This window comes from Pezoporus wallicus, unplaced genomic scaffold (assembly GCF_028554395.1).
Source record: "Pezoporus wallicus isolate ANWC-B61680 ecotype Strahan unplaced genomic scaffold, APGP_CSIRO_Pwel_v1 scaffold_7107, whole genome shotgun sequence".
NCBI lineage: Eukaryota > Metazoa > Chordata > Aves > Psittaciformes > Psittacidae > Pezoporus > Pezoporus wallicus.
In genome coordinates, this window is record NW_026642114.1 from 4,570,843 (window position 1) to 4,598,323 (window position 27,481).

At 40.7% G+C, this 27,481-nt stretch overlaps 1 protein-coding gene across 2 annotated transcripts; it reads left to right on the forward strand.

Moving 5' to 3' along the window:
* Nucleotides 1–1,865: 1,865 nt before the first annotated feature.
* On the forward strand, nt 1,866–26,082 carry RNF2 (ring finger protein 2). Of its 2 annotated transcripts, none has more exons than XM_057427039.1 (7): nt 1,866–2,093; nt 18,682–18,770; nt 19,143–19,303; nt 20,494–20,709; nt 21,459–21,731; nt 22,858–23,029; nt 25,418–26,082. In XM_057427039.1, the coding sequence occupies exons 2-7, from the start codon at nt 18,684–18,686 to the stop codon at nt 25,517–25,519; spliced, it is 1,011 nt and encodes a 336-aa protein (XP_057283022.1). In that variant the 5' UTR covers nt 1,866–2,093; nt 18,682–18,683; the 3' UTR covers nt 25,520–26,082. The 2 variants fall into 2 exon arrangements, with proteins under 2 accessions (XP_057283022.1, XP_057283023.1); XM_057427040.1 differs by lacking the exon at nt 1,866–2,093 and adding an exon at nt 2,612–2,641.
* The last annotated feature ends 1,399 nt before the right edge of the window (nt 26,083–27,481 follow it).

The following is a 27,481-nucleotide window of genomic DNA, read 5'->3' on the forward strand; positions in this document are numbered from 1 at the left end:
AGGTGATGTTGCTGCATCAGTAAAGACTGAAGTATTAATTCAAATTCACATCTGTCCTGGGTTCAGCAGTAGCAGTCATTTTTCTCCTTCTTGGTAGCTGGTGCAGTGCTGTGGTTTTGACTTTCGGCCTGGGAACAGTGCTGGTAGCACTGATGTTTTCAGTTACTGCTCAAATGTTTGGTCTGGCCAAAGACTTTGTGAGCCTCATGCTCTGCCAGGGAGGAGGGGAAGCCAGGAGGAAGCAGAGACAGGACACCTGACCCAAACTGACCAAAGAGGTATTCCATACCACAGCACGTCATGCCCAGGATGTAACTGGGAGTTACCCGGAAGGGCTAGAGGACTGTGGGGTTGGAGGAGGTATCGATCGATGCTTGGTCAGGCTGGGGGGGGCGAGTTATCGGTCGGCTGGTGGTGAGGTGTTGTATTCTCTTCCCTTGTTATTTCCTTTATCATTGTTATTATTGGTGGTAGCAGTGGTGATTTGTGTTATACCTTAGTTACTAAACTGTTCTTATCTCAACCCGTGGGAGTTGCATTCTTTTCGGTTCTCCTCTCGGTACCTCCAGGAATAGGGGGAGGGAAAGAAGGCGGGGGGAGTGAGTGAAAGAGCTGCCTGACTGGTTTTAAACCATCTAACATCTAACTAGGTGATCTCTAACTAGACAACATTTAACTAGGTGATCTCTGTTCACCAGATTTAATTACATTAAGCATACCACTTTGCTTTTGCCATAAAACACTTAATGACAAGACCAATAAATGCACCACTGAAGACCCAAAGCTCATAAAACCTCTTAATTTAACAAACATTAAAACTCAGACACCAGAAGACAAATGTTTATTTCACATTACAACCATAGAGCACACCTGAGACACTTGAAAATGTCTAATGTGCATTTTTGTATCGTAAATACAAGCATGGTCTTATTTCAGTTTCTGACCCTTGTTTGAAAAGCATGAAGATGGCATCGTGCCTTTACGTTGCATGATGGTGCCACACTGCCCTAACTTCATGGTTCAGTCCTGCCTGGGGGTCCAGCTTCATCTCATGGCCCACAAACGGCAAGCAAGTCCCTCTCTTTGGAAGGGTGTCTGACAACAAGACCAGTCAAGAACCGTGGAGTCTAGAGGGCACCTTCACGGAGGAAAGCACAGCAAAGGCCAGACAGAGGCCATGCATTCGGCCCAATGTGTCCTGAGGCTGGTGGACCTGCTCTTGCCCAGAAACGATTTAACAACCTCACTCCATCCCTTCATCACCTGGAGATGAGACGCAAGCGGCTGCTCTGGGTCAGCCCAGACTTCACTCAGAACATCGCTGCCGCCATCCCGCTTGCCTTTCTCGTTACGGAGTAGCCCGCACCACCTCACGCTAACCCGCTAGCTCCGGGGCAGGCACCCAGGCTGCGGAAGGCTCAGCCCCGAGGCGCTGAGTGCAAAATACGAGATCGCACCGATCGGCCTCAAGGAACGCGGCTCCCTGACTCCCTCTCGCAAACCAGCACCGCTTCAGCTGGCGCCGCTCCAGGGCCGTGGCGCCGGCTCGGAGCTGGGGGCCACTGCTGGCTTGAGAGCTTAGCCCTGCTGTAGGCTGTTAATGGAGAGAAGCCATGACGCGGGAGAGCGACGGCCGCTGGCTGGGGAAAGTAAGGGCGGCCTTGGGGAGTCCCGCCGGGCTCGGTGCCGCATCGCCCAGCGCTCGAGACCAGAAGTGCGATGAGGGGAGCAGGAGCGCGGCACTGGCGCTGACAGGCGGCGGGGAGCCGGGGCCCGGGCAGCCGTAGCAGAGGTGCGAGGAAGGCGGGGAAAGAAGACAGTAGCCCCCCTCCAGCGCCGTACCCCGGCAGAGAGGGAAGGAGGGAGAAAGGGAGGGAGCTGGGAGGCCCGGTCACGGCAGCTCCATCCGCGCTCCCCCTGCCCAGCCCCGGCCATGAATATGTAACTCCCCTCTATTTCCCGAGCTCCATTGCGGAGGCTGCCGCTCGCCATATTGTGCCGCTGGAGCTGCGGCTCACCGCTGGCGAGAGAGGGCGGTGGGAGCGAGTTGTGTAGGGCGACGTCGGCGGCCTGAGGCGGGAGCCCGGCGGGCGGTGAGCTCAGGGTGACGGACGAGGACTGGACTGGGCTGGGCTGGGCCGGCTGCGGTCGCCACCGCCGGGTCTCTCCCCCTAGTGGGGCAGGGAAGGGTGCGGAGCCGCCCGCTGTAGCATGGTGCTTCGGACGGGTGTCTGGTACGGAGAGCGGTGCCCGACCTGGTGCGGGCGAGGTGGAGGAGGGGCTGTTATGGTGGGGTGGGGGTATTCCGCAGGGGGCTCTTCTCCAGGTTGCGGGGCTGTCTGAGGAGAAGCCGTGGTCAGGTTCACCCGACCCCAGCGGGGCAGTCGCTGCGTCAGGCGGCTCTGGCCGCCCGGAGTCCCTGTCAGGCTGCTCCCCCGCCCGCCGTGCGGGGCTGCCGGGACCGACGGTGGGGCCCCGGGAAAGACCCGGACCTTTTCTGCCTCCCTTCAGCTTGGTGCCTTTGGCGTTGCTGCAGAGCTGCGGGGAGCTTCTGAAGCCCTGAGGTATCCCTGGGGACCAGCGTGCTGCGGGAATATAGATAAATGTGTGTGCACACATACTCTGGAAGCTACACGGAGAGGTAGCGTACAAAGCTCCGTATCACACCCGCATACCGCAACACTAGCCCGAAGAGTGAGGCATTGCCAAATGCCTTACTTTGAAAGGGAGAGCTGATTAACAGAGCCACAAGCCATTGTTGTTTTTACGAATTGCCCCTGCTTAAAATACGTTATTTTGAAATATGTCATATATGATTTATTGCTCTGTATTCCCAGTCTTTTGTTTTTCTTAAAGCCCATGCATATAACCATGCTGAACAGTATTTGCGGGGCATGATGCTGATAAATGTACTGGGAGCAACCCGGCTGCTCTTGTGAAAATGTCATCATTTCCAGCAGGGTATCAGGTGGAGAAAGGCACTGTGTCAGAAACTGTAGCTGTGTCTTCTTCCTTCACACTTGCTGTCACTGCTTCCGATACGAATTTAACACCTGTTTCTTGCCAACTTTTATAGTCTGTGGTAGCTGACTATAGTGGTAGCAAATACATCAGAATCATGTATTTGCCTTCTTTGGACTCATCCCGTGGCGTAGCGTATATATGAAATACACACTCTGAGTAGTATTCTTCCTGGGGCTTTCGTTAAGCTGTTTGTTTTTTCAGACCCTCTTCTATGTAGAATAATTGGATCAGATGTCTTATTCCCTAAAAATCCATAGGACAGCCAATGGAGAAAGATGATTTTCAGTATGGATAAATCTTAATCCAGTCTTATTTGGAAGTGTAGCTCCTTATAGCTCTGTGTAATAACTATGCATTGCATGCAGGCTTTTAAGGATTAAAGGAAATTGCTTGCATTTGAGAAAACGTGACTGGTATGTGGGTAAAATTATTTTTGCTTGGGGAAAATTCTTTAATCAAATGTGTCATTCATTTGGTGACAAAGACTCGATTTGTCATTGGAGTTCCCTGCAGAGGTACTCTCATTTGTATTCATCTGTGTTTTCATTAAAAACTTTTGTAATGAGATAATTTGACTTTTTAATATATCATGCCAAGCTCAGAGCTAGCATTCAACTTGTCAGCTAAGACAGAGGCACTTACTTTGAAAGTAGTGGATATTGATAAGCAGTATATTTTGCATTAAGAGATATACTTGTTTGAAGGGTTAGCTTTGTCGATTGCTTGGAGATGGGAGGACTTTTCACTGGATAGATGTTGGTGTGAGCCTCCGTGTTGGGTGGCAAGCTTTGCAGCTGGATCTGACTCTGTTACCTTACCCTTCCAGTGATGGCATGTAGGTAAGTTTAGAATATCTTTAGACCTTACTGACCCTGTGAATTGTCATTTACAATATTTTCTGCATTCAGCTTTGTAATAATAGTGAGACACAGATTTTTCATTGAAGGAGTTTTTTAACTTCTTCAGTGGCTAAAATTTAGAGCTTTGGCTTCAGAGCTTTGAAACACCAGCCCTGCTACAGCTGCCAAGAAAAACACTGCCTGCAATATCTTAGGTTGAAATAATATGCATACGCTAGTGGAATAAATTGCTTGGGTCTCTCTTTATCAATGATACTTTGTGTTTTAAAAGTGATGCATGGTAACATGTTGAGTATAAAGACTTGGTTGGGCATCTTAGGTGATTAGAGAAGTTTTCTGGCATTTTCAGGGCTGCATTATCATGAAATAGAAATATAGTTGGCACCTGTAGGAAAACCATAAGTTTTGTATGTGGAGTAAATGTTGGGATATGTGAATTTCTTCAGCTTCTTCAAAATGCTTCTCTTTCCCTTGCCTAACAAAAAGAATGCAAGGTGGGGAAGGAAGCAAGGGGGCAAAGGGACTTCAAGAAATGAGATGTAAGTCTGCATGCTGTATTTTTGTTAACAGGAGTACTGGATCTAGTCTTAATGAAGCACCAGTTCAAAGAGCATGCATGAAAGAAGTATCAGAGTAGAGGGATTACTTTCACTTTTTTTCTTCCTTTTTTCCCCCTTCACCTACTTTCTCCTGAATAGATCAGCCATTTAATAGTGAAGCAAACAGAGAGGAAAAATATTGGAAGGGGGGATGTTGTTGACCCTCAGCTTGGGTCTGCTTATTGATGACAATAACTGGCCTTTAAAGTTGACCTTAAATTCTTAATTTTCTGAGGAATGAGCAGTGTTCGGTATGATGGAGCGATTTAGACTTGTTACAGTGGAGAAATATTTTAGAAATTATCACAGTCTGCCTACCCTCCACTTCTGGATCATAGAGCTTTCCTATGAACAGCTGGGAGCAGTAGTATTCTGCTAACTAATTAAAAACCTAATCCATTCTTTACTCTTTACCACTCAGGGATAACATTAAACTATTTTGGATGATTACTGGGTTTAAGCTATAAAAATATTGCTCCTGTAGTACTGTTTACAAAATGTACAGTTTTATTTGAGAGAGTGTCCTTAAAACACAAATCGTATTTAGCTGTCACCCAGCTTCAGATGAAAGCTGTCTGGTTGCCAAATTAACAGTTTTGTTTCTATATACTTATCGTAGCTATTAAGTCAGTTATCATGAGATGACTCGAGTCTGTCTTCTTATTTCTCAAGGGTTGGAGGGCATTTATTTTCTGTTGATTAATAACCAAGCCATCTTTTGTTCTCATTAAAAAAAAATATATTACTATTGGTTGTGGCTAGCTTCTCTATGATAACTGGTAAGTGGGTGAGAAGTTTTTGTGGCTAACATACATCTGGAAAAACTGAAAACCAAGCATATTTCTTGAATTCAGAATTTCTCCAACAATATAAATTCATTAGAATACTCCTATTTATATTAGTAAATGTGAGGGATAGTAAGTATGTTGTATGCTGAAGAGAAGGATAAGAAAGTGGCAGTACACGCAACTTACAGTATATTTGGGACTACACATACCTCTGGCAGGAGGTTTGTTTTTTATATGAGTGAGTTGTATTAAAACTGCAAAGTCCTTGAGGTGAAATAGAATTAGTGCATTTAATTATCACCACTGACAGTGGGTTGTGCTGTGGGTAGAAAAAGAGCTGTGTGATTTGTTTCCTTTGGTTGGTTTTTTTTGATTATTTGTTTTGTTTTGTTTTCCTGCTGTAACTGTAGCTATAGAAGTGATTCCTACCAGTAGTTATCAGTCAAGGACTGTGTTTCTCCTCATTTCCAACGTAAAACCTGGAAGTAGACTAGTTTTCTAGAGACCTAACCTTTGCTACTGAGCTAGTAACAGCAGTAGGGGAGGTAGGAAAGATCACTTGAATAGTAGTACAAGTATGTTCATAAAATTTCTAATAAAATGTATGGCAAATTAAAAAGTAAACAATGGGGGGTATTGAAAAGGTCAAACTTAACCTTATTGATTGTAGTGGTCAGTTCTTGCTTTTGGCCGCTCTTATTTCAGGGAGATATTGATTAGCTTTAGAAAATGTGCCAGCAGTGCTGTGAGGGTAAGAAAGTACTGTAAAAACAAAAGGACTAGTTCTGAAGGATAATTCTGTGGCATGGGGGTTCACTGCGCAACAGCAGGGCACAGAGTATTTTGATATGGTCACATCTAGGTGAATGTGGTCTTTTACTGCAGACTGTGAGTTCCAGTGCACTATAAACATGCTACTAGAGAATGAATTTTGGGGGGGGGGGGGGGGGGGGGAGTAAGTCTTATTAAAAATATCCTAACGTAATTCCTGGCCTGTTTGTATGTATTTAGTTACCAGTTTTTTTTGCTTTTGGTTGCTCCCAAAAGTGTTTTATCCTTCCTACTGTATTGAAATGAATTTAAGCAGGATTTTAGAAAAGCAGTTTTGCTTTTCTCCTTCACAGTTGGTTATTAATTGTGAAGTCTGGAGTTGATTTAACTCTAAAGAGCTTAGGAACTTAATTTTTGAAGCTCACCTGGGTTAGTCCAGCACGCACTATGTGGTAGCATGCTTCATAATATGAAAACCTTTGCATAAAATTTAACAACTAACAGAGAAAATTGCAATTCTGCTCACTCCCCCAGAGTGCTGCCTATTTTGTTACTTCACAGGGCTGAATTATGGCTTGGTAATGAGGGCTGGATTATAGCTTGGAAATGGCTGGTTTACTTTTTATATGAATTGTTGGCGAAGGTCTATCACATTTGAGGTCGAGTGCTTGCCTGGTCTGTTGACCCACATCAAGAGTGGAAAACTACTGTTCTTGTAACAGTTTTGTTTTCACTCTTGGCAGAAGGCATTAATGTTTCATCATATTTTAGTACTTGCTTTGTACAAGATACAGGGAGTGTGTCAGGGTAAGTGCCAGCATTTTTTAGCTCTAATGATTAAAATAATTTTGCAACCTGTTGCATTAGAACAGTGGGCAATGCTTTTTGTTTGGGTTTTTGTTTTTTGATTGTGGGAGGTTTTGGGTTTTTGTGGTTTGTTTTTTTTTTTTGTTTGTTTTGCTTTCTTGTACCAAAACCTGAAAAGTTTTCTACTTAATCCTTCTGAGAAATCTAAGCATTTTAATTTAGGAATAGGCTGGTTTTGGAATGTGATGAATTTGAGCATTTGCAGGTATGACAGCGAGAGGAAGATAGGTGAATTCTTGAACTATCTGGAAGCAACTAACATGATACAGAGAGAGTTCCCTGGAAATGACAGTAAATTTGTGTATTCAATTTTCATGGCTGAGGAGATGTCTGGGAGGGTATGATGCAGAACTGTAAATAAGAAGCTGAGCACTAAGGACTGAGATTATCAACACTAATGGAGTGATCCAGGAGGTAGCATGAAAAGGCCCCTGATGCCTTTAGCAGGGAATATAAATGTCATTAGAATAAATTTAAATTTGAGCACCAGATACATAGGAGCAATGTACATGGACATACAGTGCTTCTACACTAATATGCTTCACTGCTATAAATATACAGAGAAGCACCAACTTAAAATCATGTACTGCTGTCATGTCCAAAAGTATGTGAATGTTCTTAACACTGGAATGAAACCACCTTGAGTATAATGAAAAGTTTCATTTGATACTTTTTATTTTTTTTTTTTTTTAATGCTCCTGCCATCCAGAGTGGAAAGAATATCTCTCTTTGGTCACTTCTGTTAGCACTAGATTAATTGACTTCTTCCATAGGTGTACATATGTATAGCAGATGGTTTGTATGAGGTCATAGCACACATGTTTCTAAAGGCCAGTGTGAGCAGCTTGATGTCCAGATTGGAAATTCTGCCATACTCCATGGGTCAGTTCATTTCAGGTCCAGTAAATTGTGAATGGCAATTATTGGCAAGATCCCACATCTTAAGGCACCAGGCAAAATGCTTTCTTCCTTAGGAGAATAAATACAGTGAAGAAATTGTAAAAGACCATGTGCTAGCAAGATAGTGTGTTTCAGCAATATTAGTGTACTTTTTTTTCCCGTCTGTCAGTTGTCATCTGTCCAGTAGCTTGATGGATGTTACATAATAACAGCATTAGGTTTTGTTACTTGGTTTTCAAGGAAGGATTATTTTATTTTGAAGAAAAATGCCTATTGAGTTTATGGGGCATACTGTGGAAAAAAAAGTGAGTTTGGGACTAGTTATATGGAAAACTAAAAACTCTGAAGTAGTGTGATTGAGAGGGACAATCATGTTGGAAATCCATCTGTAGTGTTGCTGACTGTTGAGGCTGTTAAGCTGCACCGGTGCCTCAGATTTCTCTGCATTCCTCAGTTTTATTGGCTGCTTTGGGACATTTTTGAGTCTGTGGTCTTGAATTTTTTTTTTTTTTTCCTTGTTTTCACACCCTCCTGGCTGCTGGTGTTCTAGGGCAGAAATGAGGTTTTCTGTCTTTGCTAACTGCTCTTTACAGACTGACAAAATTGTATTCCTCAGTTTGGCCATCTGAAAATGCAGAGCTTTGAAATATTTGCTTTGGGAATAAATGTAGCTTCCCTTATTTTTATGTACTTCAGTGCTGAGTTACCATAAAGTACCATCTCATGTAATCGAGTCTCTTCTAGATGAAAAGCTTTGTTATTGAAAGTAATGGGATAAAAGGAAAAAGTATGACTCTTTCTAGGATGACCTGTATAATGGATTTGAATGAACTTCACATGTTGAGAAATACAAGCTCAATTTTAAGTGGCAAATGAGAATCTGGCAAACTGTCTTAAATGAAGATTCTTTGCTTTCAAACAGCCTGTAGAGATACATGCTTGCGACTTCTCCTAGTGTGCATTTTGGAGACACAATATTATGAAGAAAAGGAGAACATGTTATTTTTTCATACAAAAGAGGATGGATTTGTATTTTAAATGTAGACCTTGGCACAACCTTTAGTGTGGGGAAATCTGGCACTCGTGTGTACAAATAGCTTTATTGCTTTTGTAACTTCTTCACTGTACCAGCTGATCAGTTATCTAACATACCGTGGGAGTTGGATGTACCCATCTGAAAGTGCTTCATTTTAATGTTAGTTTTCTGGTTCTAGCAAAATTGTTTTCTCAGCCGTAGTGAGGCTATGCTGATTTAATTGATTAAAACATTTGACTGTTAATCTCTTCATTTAATTCTGTAAATAAAGTAGGAAAATAGTATGACAAGGAACCAATGCAAACATTGTTAAAATGAGATTGTCAGGATGTTTATCACATCATGCCTATTTCTTAGTGTGCATTACCCATATCCTTCAAGAGTAACTGAAACTGGAATGACTTAAAGTAGTGAAAGGGTAGACCTGCTTTAAATCGCTTCATCACATTTAAAAATTCACCATGATATTCACTGCAGTCAGATTGCATGCATTAATATACATTATTATTTACAGTCATGTATAGCCTCAGGATGGTACCAGCTGTTCTTTATTTTCATACATTTTTATTCAGACTTGGTTTCTGTTTATTTTGTTTAGCTCACAACCGGGTTTCCAAGTTTCCTCTTTAAGAACGAAGTACACAACCCCTTAAAATGGACCTGAGAAAAAAGGAGAGAGGATACTTAACTGCATGTCTCATGCCTAATAGCTTTCCTAAGGTACAGGTTTTAATGTTAGCCTTCAAGCAATCATAAATGTGGTTTTTGTACCATCATTCAATTGTCCAGTGAAGTGTGTAAGGGCAGCAGTTGAATCTGCAGTGAAGGTAGATGGGAATTTTTCTGTAGGTTGACATTTTCTTAACTCTTGCAGTATGTTTGGAGAGAGGTGGAAGAGCAGAGGCTTCCTGCAATGTGCTGGAAACTTTGGGTGGTTGCAGGAGAACATAGGGGTAATACTGTTTTTCCTTGTGGTATTTGGGAAGGACTGTGCTGGCATTTGTAAGGATTTTGGGGGGGGGAGTGAATGTGCTAGGTAGGGTTGTAATGATGCAGATGATTTTAAATGCGCACTGGCAAAGCCCAGCTCAGGACGATGCCCTGACAAAAATCTGATTCTTTCCTTATTTCCCAGCAACACTGTTGCGCTGGTGTTGCTGGTGTGCTCCTTTCATCTCTTTCATGGAGCATGTAACAAGCTGTAGCTATGTCTCTTCTCCCTCCTGGTGTGTTGGTTTCTGGTTTTGGCTTTTTGTTTTGGGTTTTTTGTTTTTTTTTTTTTGGGGGGGGGGGGGGGGGGGAGGGTGTGTGTGTGTTTGTTTTGTTTTGTTTTTAATGTTGGGGTTTGTGTGGTCTTGGGTGTTTGGGTTTGGGGTTTTTTTGTTGTTTTTCTTTTTTTTTTTTCTCTAGTTCAGTGGTTCTATGCCATAAATACAGTCCAAGGATGTGTCTGTTGCATGTATTACAAGGATGGAAAGAATGGTCTAAATACTTGTTGTTTGTTATCAGATTTGACTTCTGAAGCACGTAATTGCTACTTGAAGTTTCAGCTTTATTGCCTACATTAATTTGGAATCTTTTAATAGTCATTTAATCGACTTTGATTGTGCTTCTAGTTAATGTGTGCGGAAATATTTTAAACACTGGCTTTGCGTAAGCATTGCTAACCACTCATTTTTAAACATAGTAGATTGTTTCCAAAGGAACTCGCATTACTGTAGAGTGTTATATAGAGTATCTTGTGAGACCTCACCTGGAGTATTGTGTACAGTTCTGGTGTCCTCAGCATAAAAGGACATGGAACTGTTGGAACAAGTCCAGAGGAGGGCCACGAGGATGATCAGGGGACTGGAGCACCTCCCGTATGAAGACAGGCTGAGGAAGTTGGGGCTGTTCAGCCTGGAGAAGGCTGCGTGGAGTCCTCATAGCAGCCTTCCAGTATCTGAAGGGGGCCTATAGGGATGCTGGGGAGGGACTCTTCATTAGGGACTGTAGTGACAGGACAAGGGGTAACGGGTCAAAACTTAAACAGGGGAAGTTTAGGTTGGATATAAGAAGGAAATTCTTTCCTGTTAGGGTGGTGAGGCACTGGAATGGGTTGCCCAGAGAGGTTGTGAATGCTTCATCCCTGGCAGTGTTCAAGGCCATGTTGGACGAAGCCTTGGGTGAGATGGTTTAGTGTGAGGTGTCCCTGCCCATGGCAGGGGGTTTGGAACTAGATGATCTTAAGGTCTTTTCCAACCCTAACTATTCTATGATTCTATTAACTGATAAAGTGCTTGGTAATTTTGAAATTAGCCCATGAATATACTTTTAGGTGTTCTGTGATGGTAGCTGGAACTATTCTCTTGCTAACATTCATCTTGTAATCTGTATGAGATGTTCATAACTTTGCAGACTGACTACCAGTCTGTCACCACTTACAGCTCTATTCTAACAGCTACGAGTGTTACATTTGGGCAGTTACCTTCAGTTCTCAAGAGGCCTGATTTTCAGTAGCTGCTCAAAACACAAGGCAGTTTTGCTTGCTGTTGGTCAGTTTAAATGTACATACAGAAAACATTTGTATGGTGTTTTGGGGCTTATTTGTTAGTTTTCCAATTTAAACAAAAATACCTAGTTGGGGCTTTCACTGCTGATTCCACAAGTTCTCAGAAGATACTTAAAGAAAGTGTTCTTTTTCTTAAATGGCTTTAGGGGTTGGAACTAGATAATCTCAAGGTCCTTTCCAACCCTAACTATTCTGTGATCCTATGATTATATCATGTATTTATGGAGGAAACTCCCACCTTAAATAGGCTTGCAGGTTATTTTTTAAAACGGACTAGGGAGTTGAATTCCCTTGTTGCTGTTTTCAAACAGTTCAAACAAATCCATTCTACTTTACATAAAGCTAGTGGTCATTGTAATACCCCAGAATCCTTCTGATGTTTATTTTGTGTTTAAGGACAATCTCCATATAATGTTCAGCCACATAGATTGTAAAAAGTGTGTGGAGTATGAAAGGGTCCTGTTCAAGTTTCTTCAGCTTTCTATTATGGCAGTGCTTTATTGGCTGATGTTGCTGTTTTTTTTCTTGGCTGTGTCACTTTCTATATGGCAAAACCAAGTATAAATGTCCCTGATAGTGAGATAACCATATAGTTAGGTTGAAAGAGATCTCCAGAGATCATTTCATACAATTTCCTGATAAAAGCAGGGTCAATCGTAGCAGGTTGTTCATGACCACATCTAGTTGAGTGTGACTGTCTCCAAGAGTGGACATCCTGCAGCTTCTCTGAAGTGACCTCTTATTAGTGATTTGTTTGCTGTGGCTTTATGCTGTCAGTATAGAATTAGTTTCCCCTATGAATTTTGCTGGCTGACACTTGGGATTTTATTCTGTCTGTCCATATGTCTTTAGTAATGGCAAATGCTTTCTCATTTTGTTCTTAGCAGCTTATGTTATGTTGCTTTATGTGTGGCTCATGCTATGAGTCCACAGCACAATCTCCTAAAGATTTTAAATGGGGCTTTAATGACTGTAAGAGATTATGATGGATACCAAATCACATCTTATCTCTTGATAGCTGTAAGGCTGACAACTTGAACCTTGCATGTTGGAGGTGAGCTGCACTACAGAGGCTCTGTGTTTTGATTACAACTCTGAACATGAATTAATGAGCTTGACTTTGTTGTTAACATTGCTGTTAACTGATTGTGTCAAGAGAAGATGACTTTACACATGGCTAGTAGAATACTGAATTCAATTTACAAATACAAAGAAGTTAAAACCTTCCCAGTAAGGGATGTTGTGACATTGAACTTGATATTGGGAAGACAAGAACTGATAGCTGAATGAACTAAAAACACTTCAGTAAGACATTCCTCTCTCAAGTTTATCCCCTTTTGAGATCAGTATATAATTACCGTGAGTGCAACATAAACTTGCTGAGAGACAATTTGAGGAGAGGTGGCAGTATGAGTGAACAAGCAGAAGAGGATGGGGAGGCACAGACAAATGCAGTGACATACTTGTTCAGAATCATTGAGCAGTTAATTTCAGAGCTGGGAACAAAATGAGCTCCAGGCCAGAACCTGATTCAGCTGTCTCCCAGGGATTTTGAGATCCAGAGATGAAAAAAGCTTCAGAAAAGAGTGAATACTAAAAGCACTAGATTGCTTTACATCCAGTTGTAATCTAGAACAACTAGTACTGGAGTACAGTCTGAGCTGCCAGTGAACTGCAGTGAAGATAAATTCTTTCAAATAATGTCTATCCAGAAATGTTTGAGTTATTTTCAAATCATGTTCTTAGCAAGAAAGTAAAAGCAGCAAGATGTTATATTTTAGAATGCTTTAATTGAATAAATTGAATGATTGAATTGAATACTTTGTCAAAACATGCAATTTGTCCTTAGTACTAGTTAAGGTATCAGAGAGTAAAATGTAAAACTCTAATCCTGTTACGTTTCCAAGTAACTGCACTATGATACCTATTTAAAGAACTAATCCCTTTTGGGGTGTGGGGGGGGAAGTAATGGTTGAAGGTGGTGTTGAACTTGGCATGGCAAATAGAGGTCAAACTCTTCCTGGTTTAAGTCTAAATATTTATCTTTTAAAACTTGGAATAAAGATAATTTGATTTCTAAGGATTTAATACTGTGTAAAAAAAATTTTTTTTTAAAAGAACCTAGTGCAATTTTTATCCTGAGGTGTTTTTGGGTTTTTTTTGTGTGTGTGTCTGGTTGTGGGGTTCTTTTGTTTTTGTGGTGGTTTGGGTTTTGTTTGGTTGGTTGGTTGTTTTTTCTTTTATTTTGTGGGTTTTGGTGTCGGGGTTTTTTTGTGTTTTGTTTTTTTTTTTTTTTTTGTTTGGTTTGTTGTTTTTTTTTTCATGAAAGTATCAGAGATCAGTACACTGTTTTGAGCTCAACAGCAGTGTCCTGTTTTTGGCTGGGACAGAGTTAGTTTTCTTCCTAGTAGCTGGTTCAGTGCTGTGTTTTGGATTTATTCTGAGAACAATGCTGATAACACACTGATGTTTTAGTTGTTGCTAAGTAATGCTTACCACAATCAAGGACTTTTCAGTCTCTCATGCTCTGCCAGGGAGGAGGGACATGGGAAGCTGGGAAGAAGCAGAGACAGGACACCTGACCCAAACTAGCCAAAGGGTTATTCCATACCACAGCACGTCACGCCCAGTATATAAACTGGGGGGAGTTACCTGGAACGGGCTGATTGCTTCTTGGGGATGAGCTAGGCCCTGGTTAGAAGGTGGTGAGCAATGGTGTTGGCTATCATACTATTTATTGGGTTTTTTTATTTTATTTCTCTCTTTGTTATTTCCCTTTTCATTATTATTATTATTAGGAGTATTAGTATGGTATTATACCTTAATTTTTAAACTGTTCTTAACTCAACCTACACGTTTTAGCTTTTTTCCAGTTCTCTTCCCTATCCCACTGTGGGGGGTGAACTTGTGCCTGTGTGGTATAGTTACGGTTATCTCTTCCAGCCGCTTGGTGCCATTCCACCATTTCTTTGATCTCAAGGTGTGCTAACACAACCACACATACAGTTGCTCTTTAGCCTTTGCCTGGGCTAAAATAGGCACTGCAAAGTGTTTTGGAGGATAATTCAGGTTGTGAGTGGTCTCTGATGGCATCTGGTAGAAAGTCCTGGCTCCCTGGTTAAAGAAGGACCACCATCAAGGTTAAGTTCTAAGCTAGAGCTCAGGAAATCTCAAAATTTCACAAATGGCAAATAAGTCTGAGTGATTATACGTCGATGAATTTCAGGGTGGTTTAAACCTCTGAAATGGTAAAGTAGGGAAGAGCAGGAGCAGTGACATGCTGCTGCTGAGCTCCTCCTTTGGCTGCCTTGTAGCCAGAGCAGCCAGCCTGTCTGCAGCTCTGAGTGGTCTGAAGTGTACTTCTTGCCAGCTGGAATTTGTATTTACTGGCCAGTTTCAGGAATGGTACACCCAAATGCCCAGCCTGCTGTGACTCATGACTGTATTTGAGCAATTAATCAAGTGTATTCCAGTATAAGAGTTTGTAAAGTGGATGTGGTGTGACAAGTGCAGATGTTGCTCTGCTGGAGGGTTTTTTTAAATGCATTGGAAGGACTTGTTGGCATAAATTCCCCAGTCAGTAGGCAGATCAGAGCGGCTTTTCTGGTGGGGTCTTTCATACTGTTATTTTCTTCTGTAACTGTCTCCCTTTTCCAGTGCTTCAGGAACAAGGTCTGTTTTGTTACATTTTTAAACCTCAGCTACTTGTCTTCAAATTTGTTTTACAAAATAGTCTGCAGATGGATGAGCAAAAGGAGCAAGATTGCATAAGCCTGTTTTACAAGGAAATGCAAATTAAATAGCAAGATTTTCAAATGAAGTTATATGGTGCTTTTCACTGAAGCTGGCGGGCTCATCTCCCAGCTCTAGTTAGGGGGCTATTCCACTTGTAGATAAAGTTTGTTTATATATAATATTGATCAAAAGTTTCTGAAGCTCCTTGAAAGCAGTACAGGTGAGTTTTGTTTTACTTTGGTTTTGATATTCTGGCAATGTGGAGAACTCGAAAATATTCTGGGTACAAAGAAATAAAAATTTACATGTTCTGATAATCTTTAGCAGTCTCCCTGTCTCATCTTCTAGTTTTCTTCTATAAATAACACTAAACAACTAGGCAAGTTTTATGACTAAATACTGAATGTTAGCTTGCTTCCCTTTTTTTTAGATGCTGTTTGGAACTGGGGAGTGACAAGGAATCAAACCTGAAGAGATTCATAGTGTTTCTGGCTCTCAGATCTGTAATATATTCTTTTGGTTATATCAGTCAGCTCTTGCTTTGATAGTGACAGATGTGTGCACTCTATAATTATTAAGTTTGTCCTTAAGAGTTTTACTGTGCCTTGAAGACTGAGTCAGTCTGAAGGATTGCAGGTTTCCTTAGAATACTGTCCTCTGGCTATATCATAAATCACAACAACTAGGACTCCTTAATGACTCTGAGAGGAAGATGTTTGATCTGCCTACAGGAATGTAGCTTCTCCCCCTTATATCAGCCTGTTGTGTGGCTGGTTGCTCTCCTCTTATATCCAGAGGGTATATACAAGTCATAAAGATAAAAACTGATGCGAATTAAAAAGTTGTGGTGTGCGTTAGAAGATTTTTCGAAAACCTAATGATGAGAAAAGGCTCACAGGTGGTACCTGACTTCACACTGTTTCTAATGCTAGCATGTGTGACTTGTGAAGAAGCGATCTGGTCATCTTTGTTTAGGAAATGGAAAAGATCTGATCAGCATGTTTGAATTGACCATGTTTCCACTGGTGCTCAGATTTTGACTTTGGACATACCAGAGGCAGAGGAAGTGTTTACTAGTGATGAAGGGGATTGTGTGAATCTGTCCAGCTTTCAGACCAGGGTTTTCCTCCTTAAAAAATTTAAAGTGGTATTACTGCAGACCTTAGGGTGAGAATGAAGGACTTGGCATCTCAGATTAGAAGCCTGTAGAATAAAGTTGATCAATTATTTATCATGACACTTATACCATGTGTTCTGCAGTGTAGCCTCAAGCTTGTAGGCAAAGTTGCAATATAAATGGTAGTGTTAATACACTTGTTCTCCAGATTGATAGGTTTGCTGACAGTCTGGCACCTGGAGAGCTGCTTTTCTCTGTGAGCAAGTGTAGGCCTGCAAGTTTAGGCAAGAAGTTACTTGTGCATGTGATGATCTCTTTACTATGGGGCTGCTTAGGTGAGCTCTTTACTGTGGTAGAGCTACATAATATTTGGAGCAGGCTTTTCTGTTAATGCGGGTTGGATTTAGTGGGACTTAGTTGTCTTTGCTGCAGTCTTGACTATGTGTTTCAGCAGATTTTGGGAAAGGTGTGAATGATCAGCAGCTTCACAAATTTCTTTTAGTAGTTGGAATGATAGTTAATTAAATGTGTCAGCTTTTAAAACACTGAAGAGCAGTATCCAGTGTGGACACAGAATAATAATGTTGGGCCTCTGTTACAACAATTGACTGTCAACAACGCATAATAAAAATCTTTATCCTGGAGGATTTCACTTCCTATATGCCTGGAATTACCTTAAATAATAGTGGAAATTAGAACACAGAAATACTGTTTCCTTTATTTGCCATTAGTATGCTTTTCAGTGCTGTTTCTTTACTGAGATTTGTCACTTAATACCGTAATTAAATTCATACCTCTGAATAATTTAAATAAAATGCCATCAATCCTGACAGGACAGCCCAATGCTTGGCCAGACTGGGAGCTGACAGTCTGCAGGTGGGTCATGATGGCTTGTCACTTTTAATGGGGAGTTGAGATCTCTACTTTTCTGATCCACACAGAGGAATATGTTTCTTGTGGCAAGTAAACTGCATTTTTAGGGCACAGTATTTATATAGTAAAAATTGGAGTTGACAGTCTGTCATCTCCTAATTATTTCTTTTGACACGTCTTCAGACCCTGATTGCTTATTAGACACAGTAGTGGACTTGGCTACTTTGTCAGGCTGTTCTTTCTTCTTTACCCTCTCCTTTTTTCATAAGGTGAGAAAACCGTAGTTTCTGTGCCTGGGTAAAAGTAGATATAATAATCTTTGCTGCACTGTTTCTATTGCTTTTCCCTCAACAATTAAGTAAAGCTTATAAAGCAACCTTGTTCTCCAGAGAGTTTGACGCTTTTCCTATAGAACTTGATGAATTGGAAAGGGGATTATAATGTACCTGGCAGATGCCAGTAGATTCTGCATGTGGCTGCTGATTTGGATGGTCTCAAAATACAAACCTAGGTTAATTAAAAAAAAAAACAACAACCAAACAACAACAACAAAAAAACCTTGTAAAAAGGGAGAAAGCGCTCTGATTTTTCCACCTAGTAGAAATGTCTGCAGCTACAGTCTTGCTTCTTACATGGTTACGTTTATTCTTTAAACATACCACACAGTGTGGGGTAAGTTTTCCTGCCTCAAGGGAAAGATGGAGATGACTGTCCCCTCCCCTTTCCCTGTGAGCAAATTCTGCAGCAGTGGTTGTGGAGTCTATCAGTTGTCTGTTGAGTGCAGATAGAAATAACCAGAAGTATCTGTCTACCACTACTGATACAAAAAATGATACAAAAAAAACCTGATAATGTGTGTATGATTTGGGTTTCTGAAACTTAAAAACTTCTCACCACCCCCATCCTCCCCCACCTTCCCAGGTCATTGAGAATCAGGTACACATCAACTGAAGCCCAGCAGGACTGTGCAGTAAAATTGGAGCTCTTGATTAAAATTACCCAGTGGCTAGGTTTTACATGACTTTTAGAATTCTCTAAAATTCTGATTGGAAACCCCTGATGATGTATTTTCAGGAGGAAAAAGAAAAGCATTATAGCATGCTTCCAGTGAACATGTGTAGCTAGTTTGCTGTGTATAATCATGACCTTCCACTTGGTTAGGAAGTAGACCCTGTTTGACCCACATGCACATTTGTAAGTGGATGTTTTATGAATGTTTTCCACATCAGGTGGCATTTGCAGCTTTCACATCACACAGCCAAATTTTACGGCCTTCAGTTCTGTGTCACTTTTGTTTAACTGCCTTAATTGATTTTTTTGCAAAGCGTTCATGGCTGACTGACTCCCTCTAATTTTTCTGGAGTGGTACAGAGCACAGGGTTAGCCATCTGTAACAAAGTGGAGCCTGGTACTTGGATGAACAAGGGCTCCTCCTGTGTTTCTGCTTTGTTGGCACAGACTCCTGTGACTCTGCACTTGCCAGAGAGGCCTGCTCAGGAGAGCTGGCTCCTTTAGCCAAGTGTACGGGAGTGTGCAACTTATTTCTCTCTTTCTTCCCAGCCATGTCTCAAGCCGTGCAGACGAATGGGACGCAACCTTTAAGCAAGACGTGGGAGCTCAGTTTGTATGAGTTACAAAGAACACCTCAGGTAATATGTGCTAAAGAACTGGCCTTTATGGCGGGGCTTTGTAAGATACTTTTTAGAACTTGAAGCTTGATGTGTAAGATTGTCCTTTAGGAGTGTTAACTGCCTATTCTAAATTATACCATATTTAAAAACAAAATCCTTCCAAAACAAAACCTCTCTTGTGATATTAAAACCAACCAAGCAACCAAAAACAAAGTTGTTGGAGTTTCTTTTCCTTTCTTTAGCAGCATGTGTGTGCATGCATGATGTGGTTGTGCATGTCTTTTTTTTTTTTTTCTTTTTTTACTGTATTTCTCTTTAAAGAAATAGGAAAACATGCAATCTTTCTGAAAAAGCTACTAAATTCCATTAAAGAACTTTATTTTATGTTAGGAAGCAATCACTGATGGCTTGGAAATAGTTGTGTCACCCAGGAGCCTGCACAGTGAACTGATGTGTCCCATCTGCTTGGATATGTTAAAAAACACCATGACAACAAAAGAATGTTTGCATCGCTTCTGTGCTGACTGTATCATTACAGCCCTCAGGAGTGGGTATGTAAATATTATTACAAGAAAAGGGATTTCACTTTAGATGAAAATGTGATCAAGGAAATCCATCAAGTCCTGGGTGTTGATGTGGAACGGTTATGTGCCTGTGCCCTGCAAGCTTCTGAATGTGTAGCACACCTTCCATTTTCATTCTTGTGTGTTCAGCTATCTGTGGCAGACCAGATCTGTTTGTTTCCTCATGTGAAAAATCATCCTATAACTTTCTTGCAAGGAGTTAAAAACCTCTTTTATCTTTTTTCTTTTCTCTTTTTCTTTTTTTTTAAGATCCAGTAATAGCAAAACAAAAAAATACACATTTCTTTCAAAAATGAGTCCCATTTCCCTTCTTCTTCCTTTTCCTAATAATAAATTGCAAATCATGTGTCCTTTCAACTGTGTTCCTGCTTCCAAACTTCAGTACTGAAACAACTTATGATAAAGTAAAAGTATTCTTCAGTTACAAGTTCACATTTCCCCAAAAGCAGTGGAATTCTGAGGTAACCAACAGTAACTGACTCAATGATGCATCTATTCTTGATAATGGCAATTACTTGTGTTCGCACTTAATTTACTGTGCCTCTGTAAATTCTGATGAGTAATGAGCAAAAATATATTACAGAGAAACAAGAAAGTAATGATGCCAATGTTTCAGCTATTCAGGCCTCTCCCTTTAACAGGAAAAAAACATTGTGTGAACCTAGCATTTTAGTTAAATGGGAACAAAATGTTAGGAAGGAGAAGACTCTCTTAGTTTTCACAGTAGTTAGTGCTTGAACTACAGAACAGGTTCCTTAATCTTTCTTTTGTCCTGTAAGTGCTAGAAAGACTATGCCTTAATATAATTTCCACTAGGCATGCATTTTTTCTAGGTGAAAATCCAGTCACAGGGTTAAGGGAAGAACTGGTTTGCAGAGTGGAACTTTTGAACTCTTAAATACAGTTTGTTTAAACATACTTTAAAAACAAAACAAACAAACCCCCCAAGAAGCATGGAGATGTGTTTGGGGTTTTTGGGGTTTTTGTTTCAATATTTTTTTGTAACTACCTGATCTGTCAAAAGATAGAAGCCCTATTCCAGATTGACTATAAATATTCAGTGTTAATGAGCACTTTGACTATGAACTGCAGTGTCAGAACAGACTTGTTCTTGCTGGAGAGTTAGTATTGTTTTCTTCCTTCTTGTTCATGTCCAGCAACAAAGAATGTCCCACATGTCGTAAAAAGCTAGTTTCAAAGAGGTCATTGAGACCAGATCCCAATTTTGATGCTCTCATCAGTAAAATTTATCCAAGCCGAGATGAATATGAAGCTCATCAGGAGAGAGTGCTAGCAAGAATCAGCAAGCACAATAACCAGCAAGCTTTAAGTCACAGCATTGAGGAAGGATTAAAGATTCAAGCTATGAACAGGTATGCAATCCATGTGATTTGTCCATGTGTAGCCTTGTTTACCTTAACACTAAAAATACAGTCTGCCCTCACTCCCTGTATAGCTTGAGATTTCTCTCCTCGAAGTCTGCCAAAATAGTTTGTAATGTTTTATCTACTGATAGAAACCTTTGTATCACTCTCTGCAACTTCTGTGGCAGCCTGATGTAGACAGATTTCATTTTAGCTTTACCAAATTATGGCTATTGTGTTTTAGATAATAAACTGTAATGCAATTAATCCTGTTCCAACATATTATCATTACATACAAATAAGTGCACATAACACCAGAACTTATGTTTTAGTTCTGACTTAATTCACAAGGCTGGAATAAGTGTTTTTCGCACAGTAGTGAAATTCTGGGTGTGTATTTAAATCTAAGAGAGCCAGCTGTGAAGGAGGCCCCAGATGTTGTGGTGAAGCATGGTGTCATTTGTGTTTTTAATCACATACGGATTCATATTTAGATGAAAATAAGGGTCTGAAATTGACCAAAAAATAAAAATAACCATATGAAGTTAAAAATTACCTTAAAACATGTCTAAACCCATGCCTATAACATGTCTAAAAGATTTTTGAGGGATACAAAAAAATCTATAATCTTGTCTATGAGTTTGGGATTTTTTTTTTTTTTTTTAGTAAGAATGGATTTATTTTTTTGTTTAAACTTTGTAGAAGCTTGTGCATACGCTGTATTGGCTTAGTGTTTATTTCTACCTATTTCTGATTAGGTTGCAGAGGGGCAAGAAACAACAGATTGAGAATGGTAGTGGTGCAGAAGATAACGGTGACAGTTCACATTGTAGCAATGCCTCAACACACAGCAATCAGGAAGCTGGGCCTAGTAATAAGAGAACCAAAACATCGGATGATTCTGGGCTAGAACTGGACAATAACAACACAACTGTGGCAATAGACCCTGTAATGGATGGTGCTAGTGAAATTGAATTAGTCTTCAGGCCTCATCCGACCCTCATGGAGAATGATGACAGTGCACAGACAAGGTAAATGTCTTCTATTCCTCTTCATGAATGCTGCTATTTTCTGGTGGTTTTGTTTTCTATCACTTCTTGGGGCTTTTAAAAATCTTATTTACTTTTGGTCATACCAAATGCTGTTTAACTATGTGCACTCTTCCTCTCTGTTTCAAGTCAGGTAGATGGTACTGCTCAATGATTATCAAAAATACAGTAACAATCTGGTTTAAGCCTTTGTTTGCAAATAAAGATGTTTTTAAGAGTTTCTAGTGTTGCAATTCACAGTAGGTACTAGGATGATGGTAGCAACCCCTTTCTACTTATTCTAAGATTCTTTGGGAATAAACAAACTATCCATGTCAGCAGTTTTCAGAGCAGCTTTGTGTCAGCAGGATTTGTGGTTTTGTAGGCTGGAAGCTTTTCCTGGCATTTTTTTTTCATGATCTAGTCCAAGCACAGACTGCAAATTTTGTATCACAGCAATGAGCAGTCTCATATTTTCCTCAGGTCCCTTCCTGGCGTCCTGTCATGATGAAACATATCTCTGTAGTGTCTTTAAATGTATTATAAGCCTCAGCCAGCTTTTCTTTTTGGTTTGGAATTGCAAGGGAATTCTTGGGGTTGTGCTGAAAGGCACAAAAAAAGCCAAGCTTCTGGGAGAGGCCTCTACAGCATTTGTGTCAGTCTTTAATTCTTGAAGAAAGACTTGAAGTGAGAGCAGATTGTGAGACAATAAGTAACTTTAACACAGCGAGTGTCTCATGTATAGCTCTGGCACTTTCATGGCTTTCTGTCCAGACACTTCAGACTGTATTTATGATGAGATTTCAGCAGCTGTGAGTAGTTCTCAAAACCCCTTGAGAACCTGTTACAAGGTTTTTCATTTTGAGCAGATGACAGGACAGTGTTGTCTTCTCTACAAAAGAGCAGGAGGGTCTGTGGGAGAAGTGTCAAAAAGATGCAAGGGCACTTAGGAGCAATTTAATTTGGTAAGCTGCTTGCAAGTCAGGGGTGAAAGCAATTATAATTCTTATTTGTAAACTGTCTTTAAAGGCCTTTCACACTTGATGCTTAATATCTGGGGGTGTTCCAGCTGTCTTGTTCCCATACCTGCAACTCAAATGTCTGATTATCTTTGTGGTTGTTGTGACAGATACATCAAGACCTCAGGCAATGCCACTGTTGATCACTTGTCCAAGTACCTAGCAGTAAGATTGGCTTTGGAGGAGCTTCGTAGCAAAGGAGAATCAAACCAGATGAACCTTGACACAGCCAGTGAGAAGCAGTATACCATTTACATTGCTACTGCCAATGGGCAGTTCACTGTGAGTAGAACTTGTGTCTAAGAGTAACACTGAGCATCAGTATATCTTTGATATAGATCTCATTAAAATCCACTCAGCTGGACTTTTCTGCACTTGGCTTAGGGGTAAAATTCATAGCAGCAGATTGTTTATTAGAGACACAGATACATTGCTTTTTTAAGAAAAAGTGTACAGCAAAAACTTTGGTAGTAGAAAAGGAGGTATATAAATTACTTTTGGAAAATGCAGTGATGACAGCAACTACAAGCTGACTTATGCTATTATTTTAGAGTTAAAATTTAAGAGAAAAAATATTACTTCATCTGAGAATCTTGTTTCAAGAGCAGATAGCTCTAGCACTAGAAGGCATCTATTTTAAGGTGGCATTTCTCCACTTTCATGTAGGCTTCCACAGTTCCACTATGAAACAGCTGAGTATGCTCAGGGAAGAACCACTCTTGTCAGTTGCTGACTTCAGAATGTAGATACAAGGCATTATCTCAATTAGATTGATCTCTGAGCCTGGGCATTTATCTGAATAAAGTAAGTCATATGATTAATCATAAAATTGTACCATAGAATGGTTTGGATTGGAAGGGGCCTTAAAGATCATCTAGTTCTAACTCCCCTGGTTGCTCAAGGCCCCATCCAACCTAGTGTTGAACATTTCCAAGGATGGGGCAGCCACAGTTTCTCTGGGCAACCTGTTCCAGTGCTTCACCACCCTCACAAAAAAGAACTTCTTCCTAATACCTGATCTAAATCTACTTTTTCAGTTTTAAGCTATTACCCCATGTCTTTAACTAGTTGTTCTTATAAAAAGTCCTTCAGACTTGTAGGTCCCCTATAGGTACTTGGAAGGCTGCTGTAAGGTCTCCCTGGAGCCTTCACTTCTCCAGGCTGAACAACTCCATCAGTCTGTCTCCATAGGAAAGGTGATCCAGTCCTCTGAGCATCTTTGTGGCCCTCCTCTGGATTCACTCAAGCACACATCCTTTTTATGTTGGGGGGCGCAGAGCTGAACACAGTACTGCAGGTGGGGTCTCACAAGAGTGGAATAGAAGGGGAGCATCACTTCCCTTGACCTGCTGGTCACACTGCTTTTGATGCAGCTAAGCACAGGGTTGGTTTTCTGGATGGCATCCCTATTCTTCCAGCATGTTGACTGCACCAGTCTGGTGTCATCAGCAAACTTGCTGAGGGCGCACTCAACCCCACTGTCCATGTCGCCAACAAAGATGTTAAACAGTGCCAGTCACAATACCAACCCCTGAGGAATGCCACTTGTCACTTGTCTCCACCCAGAGACCTTTGAGTGCAACTGCAACTCTTGAGTGTGACCATCCAGCCAATTCCTTATCCACTGAGTTGTCCATCCATCAAATCCATGCCTCTCCATTTTAGAGACAAGGACATTGCGTGGGACAGTGTCAATTATTGCACAAGTCCAAGCAGATGATGTCAGTTCCTCTTCCCTTATCCACCAATGCTGTCACCCTGTCATAAAAGGACACCAAATTTGTCAGACATGATTTGCCCTTGGTAAAGCCATGTGGGCTGTCAACAATTACCTCCTCATTTTCCATGTGCCTTAGGACAATTTCCAGGAGGAACTGCTCCATGATTTTGCCAGGCACTGAGATGAGACTGACTGGTTTGTAGCTCCCTGGGTCTTACTTTTCTCCCCTTTTAAAAACGGGTGTTATGTTTGCCCTTTTCCATTCAGTGGGATCTTTACCAGACTGCAATGACTTCTCAAATATAAGGGAAAAATGACCTGGCAACTTCATCCACCAGTTCCCTCAGGACTCACACATGCATTTCATAAGGTCCCATAGACATGTGTACTTTTAAGCTCCTTAGACAATCTCAGACCTGATCTTCTCCTACAGTAGGCAGTTCTTCATTCTCCCAGTCCCTGCCTTTGCCTTCTGTGACTTGGGCAGTGTGGCTGGAGCACTTGCTGGTGACGACCAAAGCAAAAAAATGATTAAATATGTCTGCCTTCTCCATGTCCCAAGTAACCAGTCAGAGATAAGCAGATGCTTTGCATTAAGAGTCTATTTCAAACATGACTAGAGGATGTCCCTTACACCAGAAGCATCTCTGCTTTTGTCTAAATACGATCTACTAGTCCCCTGTTTGCAGAGAGAGGAAAGAGAAAAACTGAAGTTTATTTACAACTATATTCACTTTACAAAAATGTTCTTGGGTGCTGTTTTAGTGAGATCAGCAAGAGTTCACAACAGTTTGCATTGCTGCTTTTTAACACCTGGTGTTTAGCTAATAACTTGTGCCACATTATTGGTGACTCCCTTAAGCTGGCACAATCCCCCACTTTAAATAGTCTGTTTCTATAGCCTTGCAAACCATCAGACAGTTCATTTCTGTTTTGGTGTTCTCTTCTAGGTATTAAATGGGTCCTTTTCCTTGGAACTGGTCAGTGAGAAGTACTGGAAAGTGAACAAACCCATGGAACTGTACTATGCACCAACAAAGGAACATAAATAAGCTGTGCTGGAAAACTGAGATGGGACTAACTCTTTTTATAGCTATGACTTCTTTAATATTAAAAGAAAGCACCACCATTACATTCATGGACAATACACGTGATGCCTTCAGGCTCTCAGTATACTTATTAATATGATTAGACAGTATTCTGGGTTGTATTTAATTTAGTCTTTGTTTTGGGCTTTTGTTTTTTCCCTAGGAGACTAAATGACCTTCTCCAGTGCATTCCAGTGTTTGACATGCTTTTTTGTTCCTAATGCATGATAACTGAATGAGTGTTCCAGTTTGGAATGTCTTATTTTGTCCAGGTAAATCTGGATTTCTAATACATTTGACACAGTTATAGTAGCCTCTGTGAAGTACTGAGCATTGGATGGCTAAGTAAGTCTATTCAATAGTAACATATACAAAGGAATGTGTTAAATGTTGTACTTTGCTAATGGTTATCCATATAAAAGATTGGTAAAGGATTTCTGATAGTCTTCCAGCTAGAAGTAATCCAATTAATCATTTTCTTGTGAACAGAGATGTAGTGAGAAAACTGACACTTTAAAACCTTGCTGTTTACTGGGCCTAATACTTCAGTGCAAGGTGATTCATGAGATTGAAATATCCATTAAAAAGCAAGCCAATCAAAAAAAAAAAACCCTAAACAAGCCAAACCCGTAACTTTCCCATGTAGAACATGCCAGTCTTGATGCACACTGCAGCTTCCCATGTGATCTATGTTGTAGTGTCCTCACAAGCCTAATTGAAGAAAATCTGGAAGTTTTACAGCCCTACTATGTTCCCTGTAGTAAGATTTTTATTGTGAAGGTATTAGAATGTTCTGTAAAGAACTGTTCTGAAAAGTCTGGGTTTTTTTTAAAAGCAAATGCCCCAAATTCCAGCACATGGACATAAAGCAAAGCATTTTGATGTTGCATTATGGAATTTGTGCCACCCCACCACCCCAGCTGGGAGCTTATCCTGCCTTCAGTTTTGAGCAGGGAGGACATAAGCTGCTTGAGGTTTGTTTTCTTTTACTTTTTTTACCATAGCTTAACAAATGTGGTTTAGCACTTTGGAAGACAATTTTAGTACTTGACAAAGTTTACCATTTAAGTGTCTTAAATTTAGGTTCAAGTTTTAAAACTTGGCAGTAGGCTGTTGCGTGAAGTCCAGTAGCTACTGTTCATTAGCATGTTAAATTCCTCTTACCTCCCTCTGGACCTTGCTGCCACTTAATTGGGGTCACTTTATCCATTAGCATTCCATTTTAAGGGAAAATATGTTACTGTGAATTTCCTTTGCTCTAAGACTTGCTGATGAATCTTGCACCCGTTTGCACCTGAAGCTAGAAGCAAGAAAAATTGCTATGATAGGCAAGAAGTAATGTATTTTAAACCATATGGTATTGCTCCTTCTTCTTGCCTGTAATTAAGACCAGTTTTGGCATGTGGTATGTAAAGAAGGAAGTACCCTTCCATGGCTTGTGTCTTTCAAGCCTAGCACTTGTAAATATGCATCCATTCTGACTGCTGCTTCATATCAGCTGTATCCCAATGTGAAAACTGCACATACTCCTTTGAGTAACTTTTTTTCTTACTGGAAAGACTTTTTTTTTTTTTGTGACAGGAAATAGAAGTTTTCAGGCCCCAGCAGAGGGGGCAGTTTTTAAGGAACTACATTGTTCATGAATTTCTGGTGAAATGTTGCATTGTGTAGACTAGTAGTGCATGTCCACTAAATATAATCTGGAGGGGTGGGAGCAGTCATTATAAATGCTTTAAAATATATGGGGAATCTTCTAGATTAGTTGCAGCATACCTTCCCATTGTGATAGCTAAGGTAATGTTCAGTCCCTTAAGCAAGAGAGATGTTTGTGAAACTAAGCAGTCTGTCTAGGAGGTGTTTGTCACTTTGTCCCCAGTTCTTTAAAAAGTGTGGGAGAATGTGAAGCGTTTATTTTCATGTTGTAGT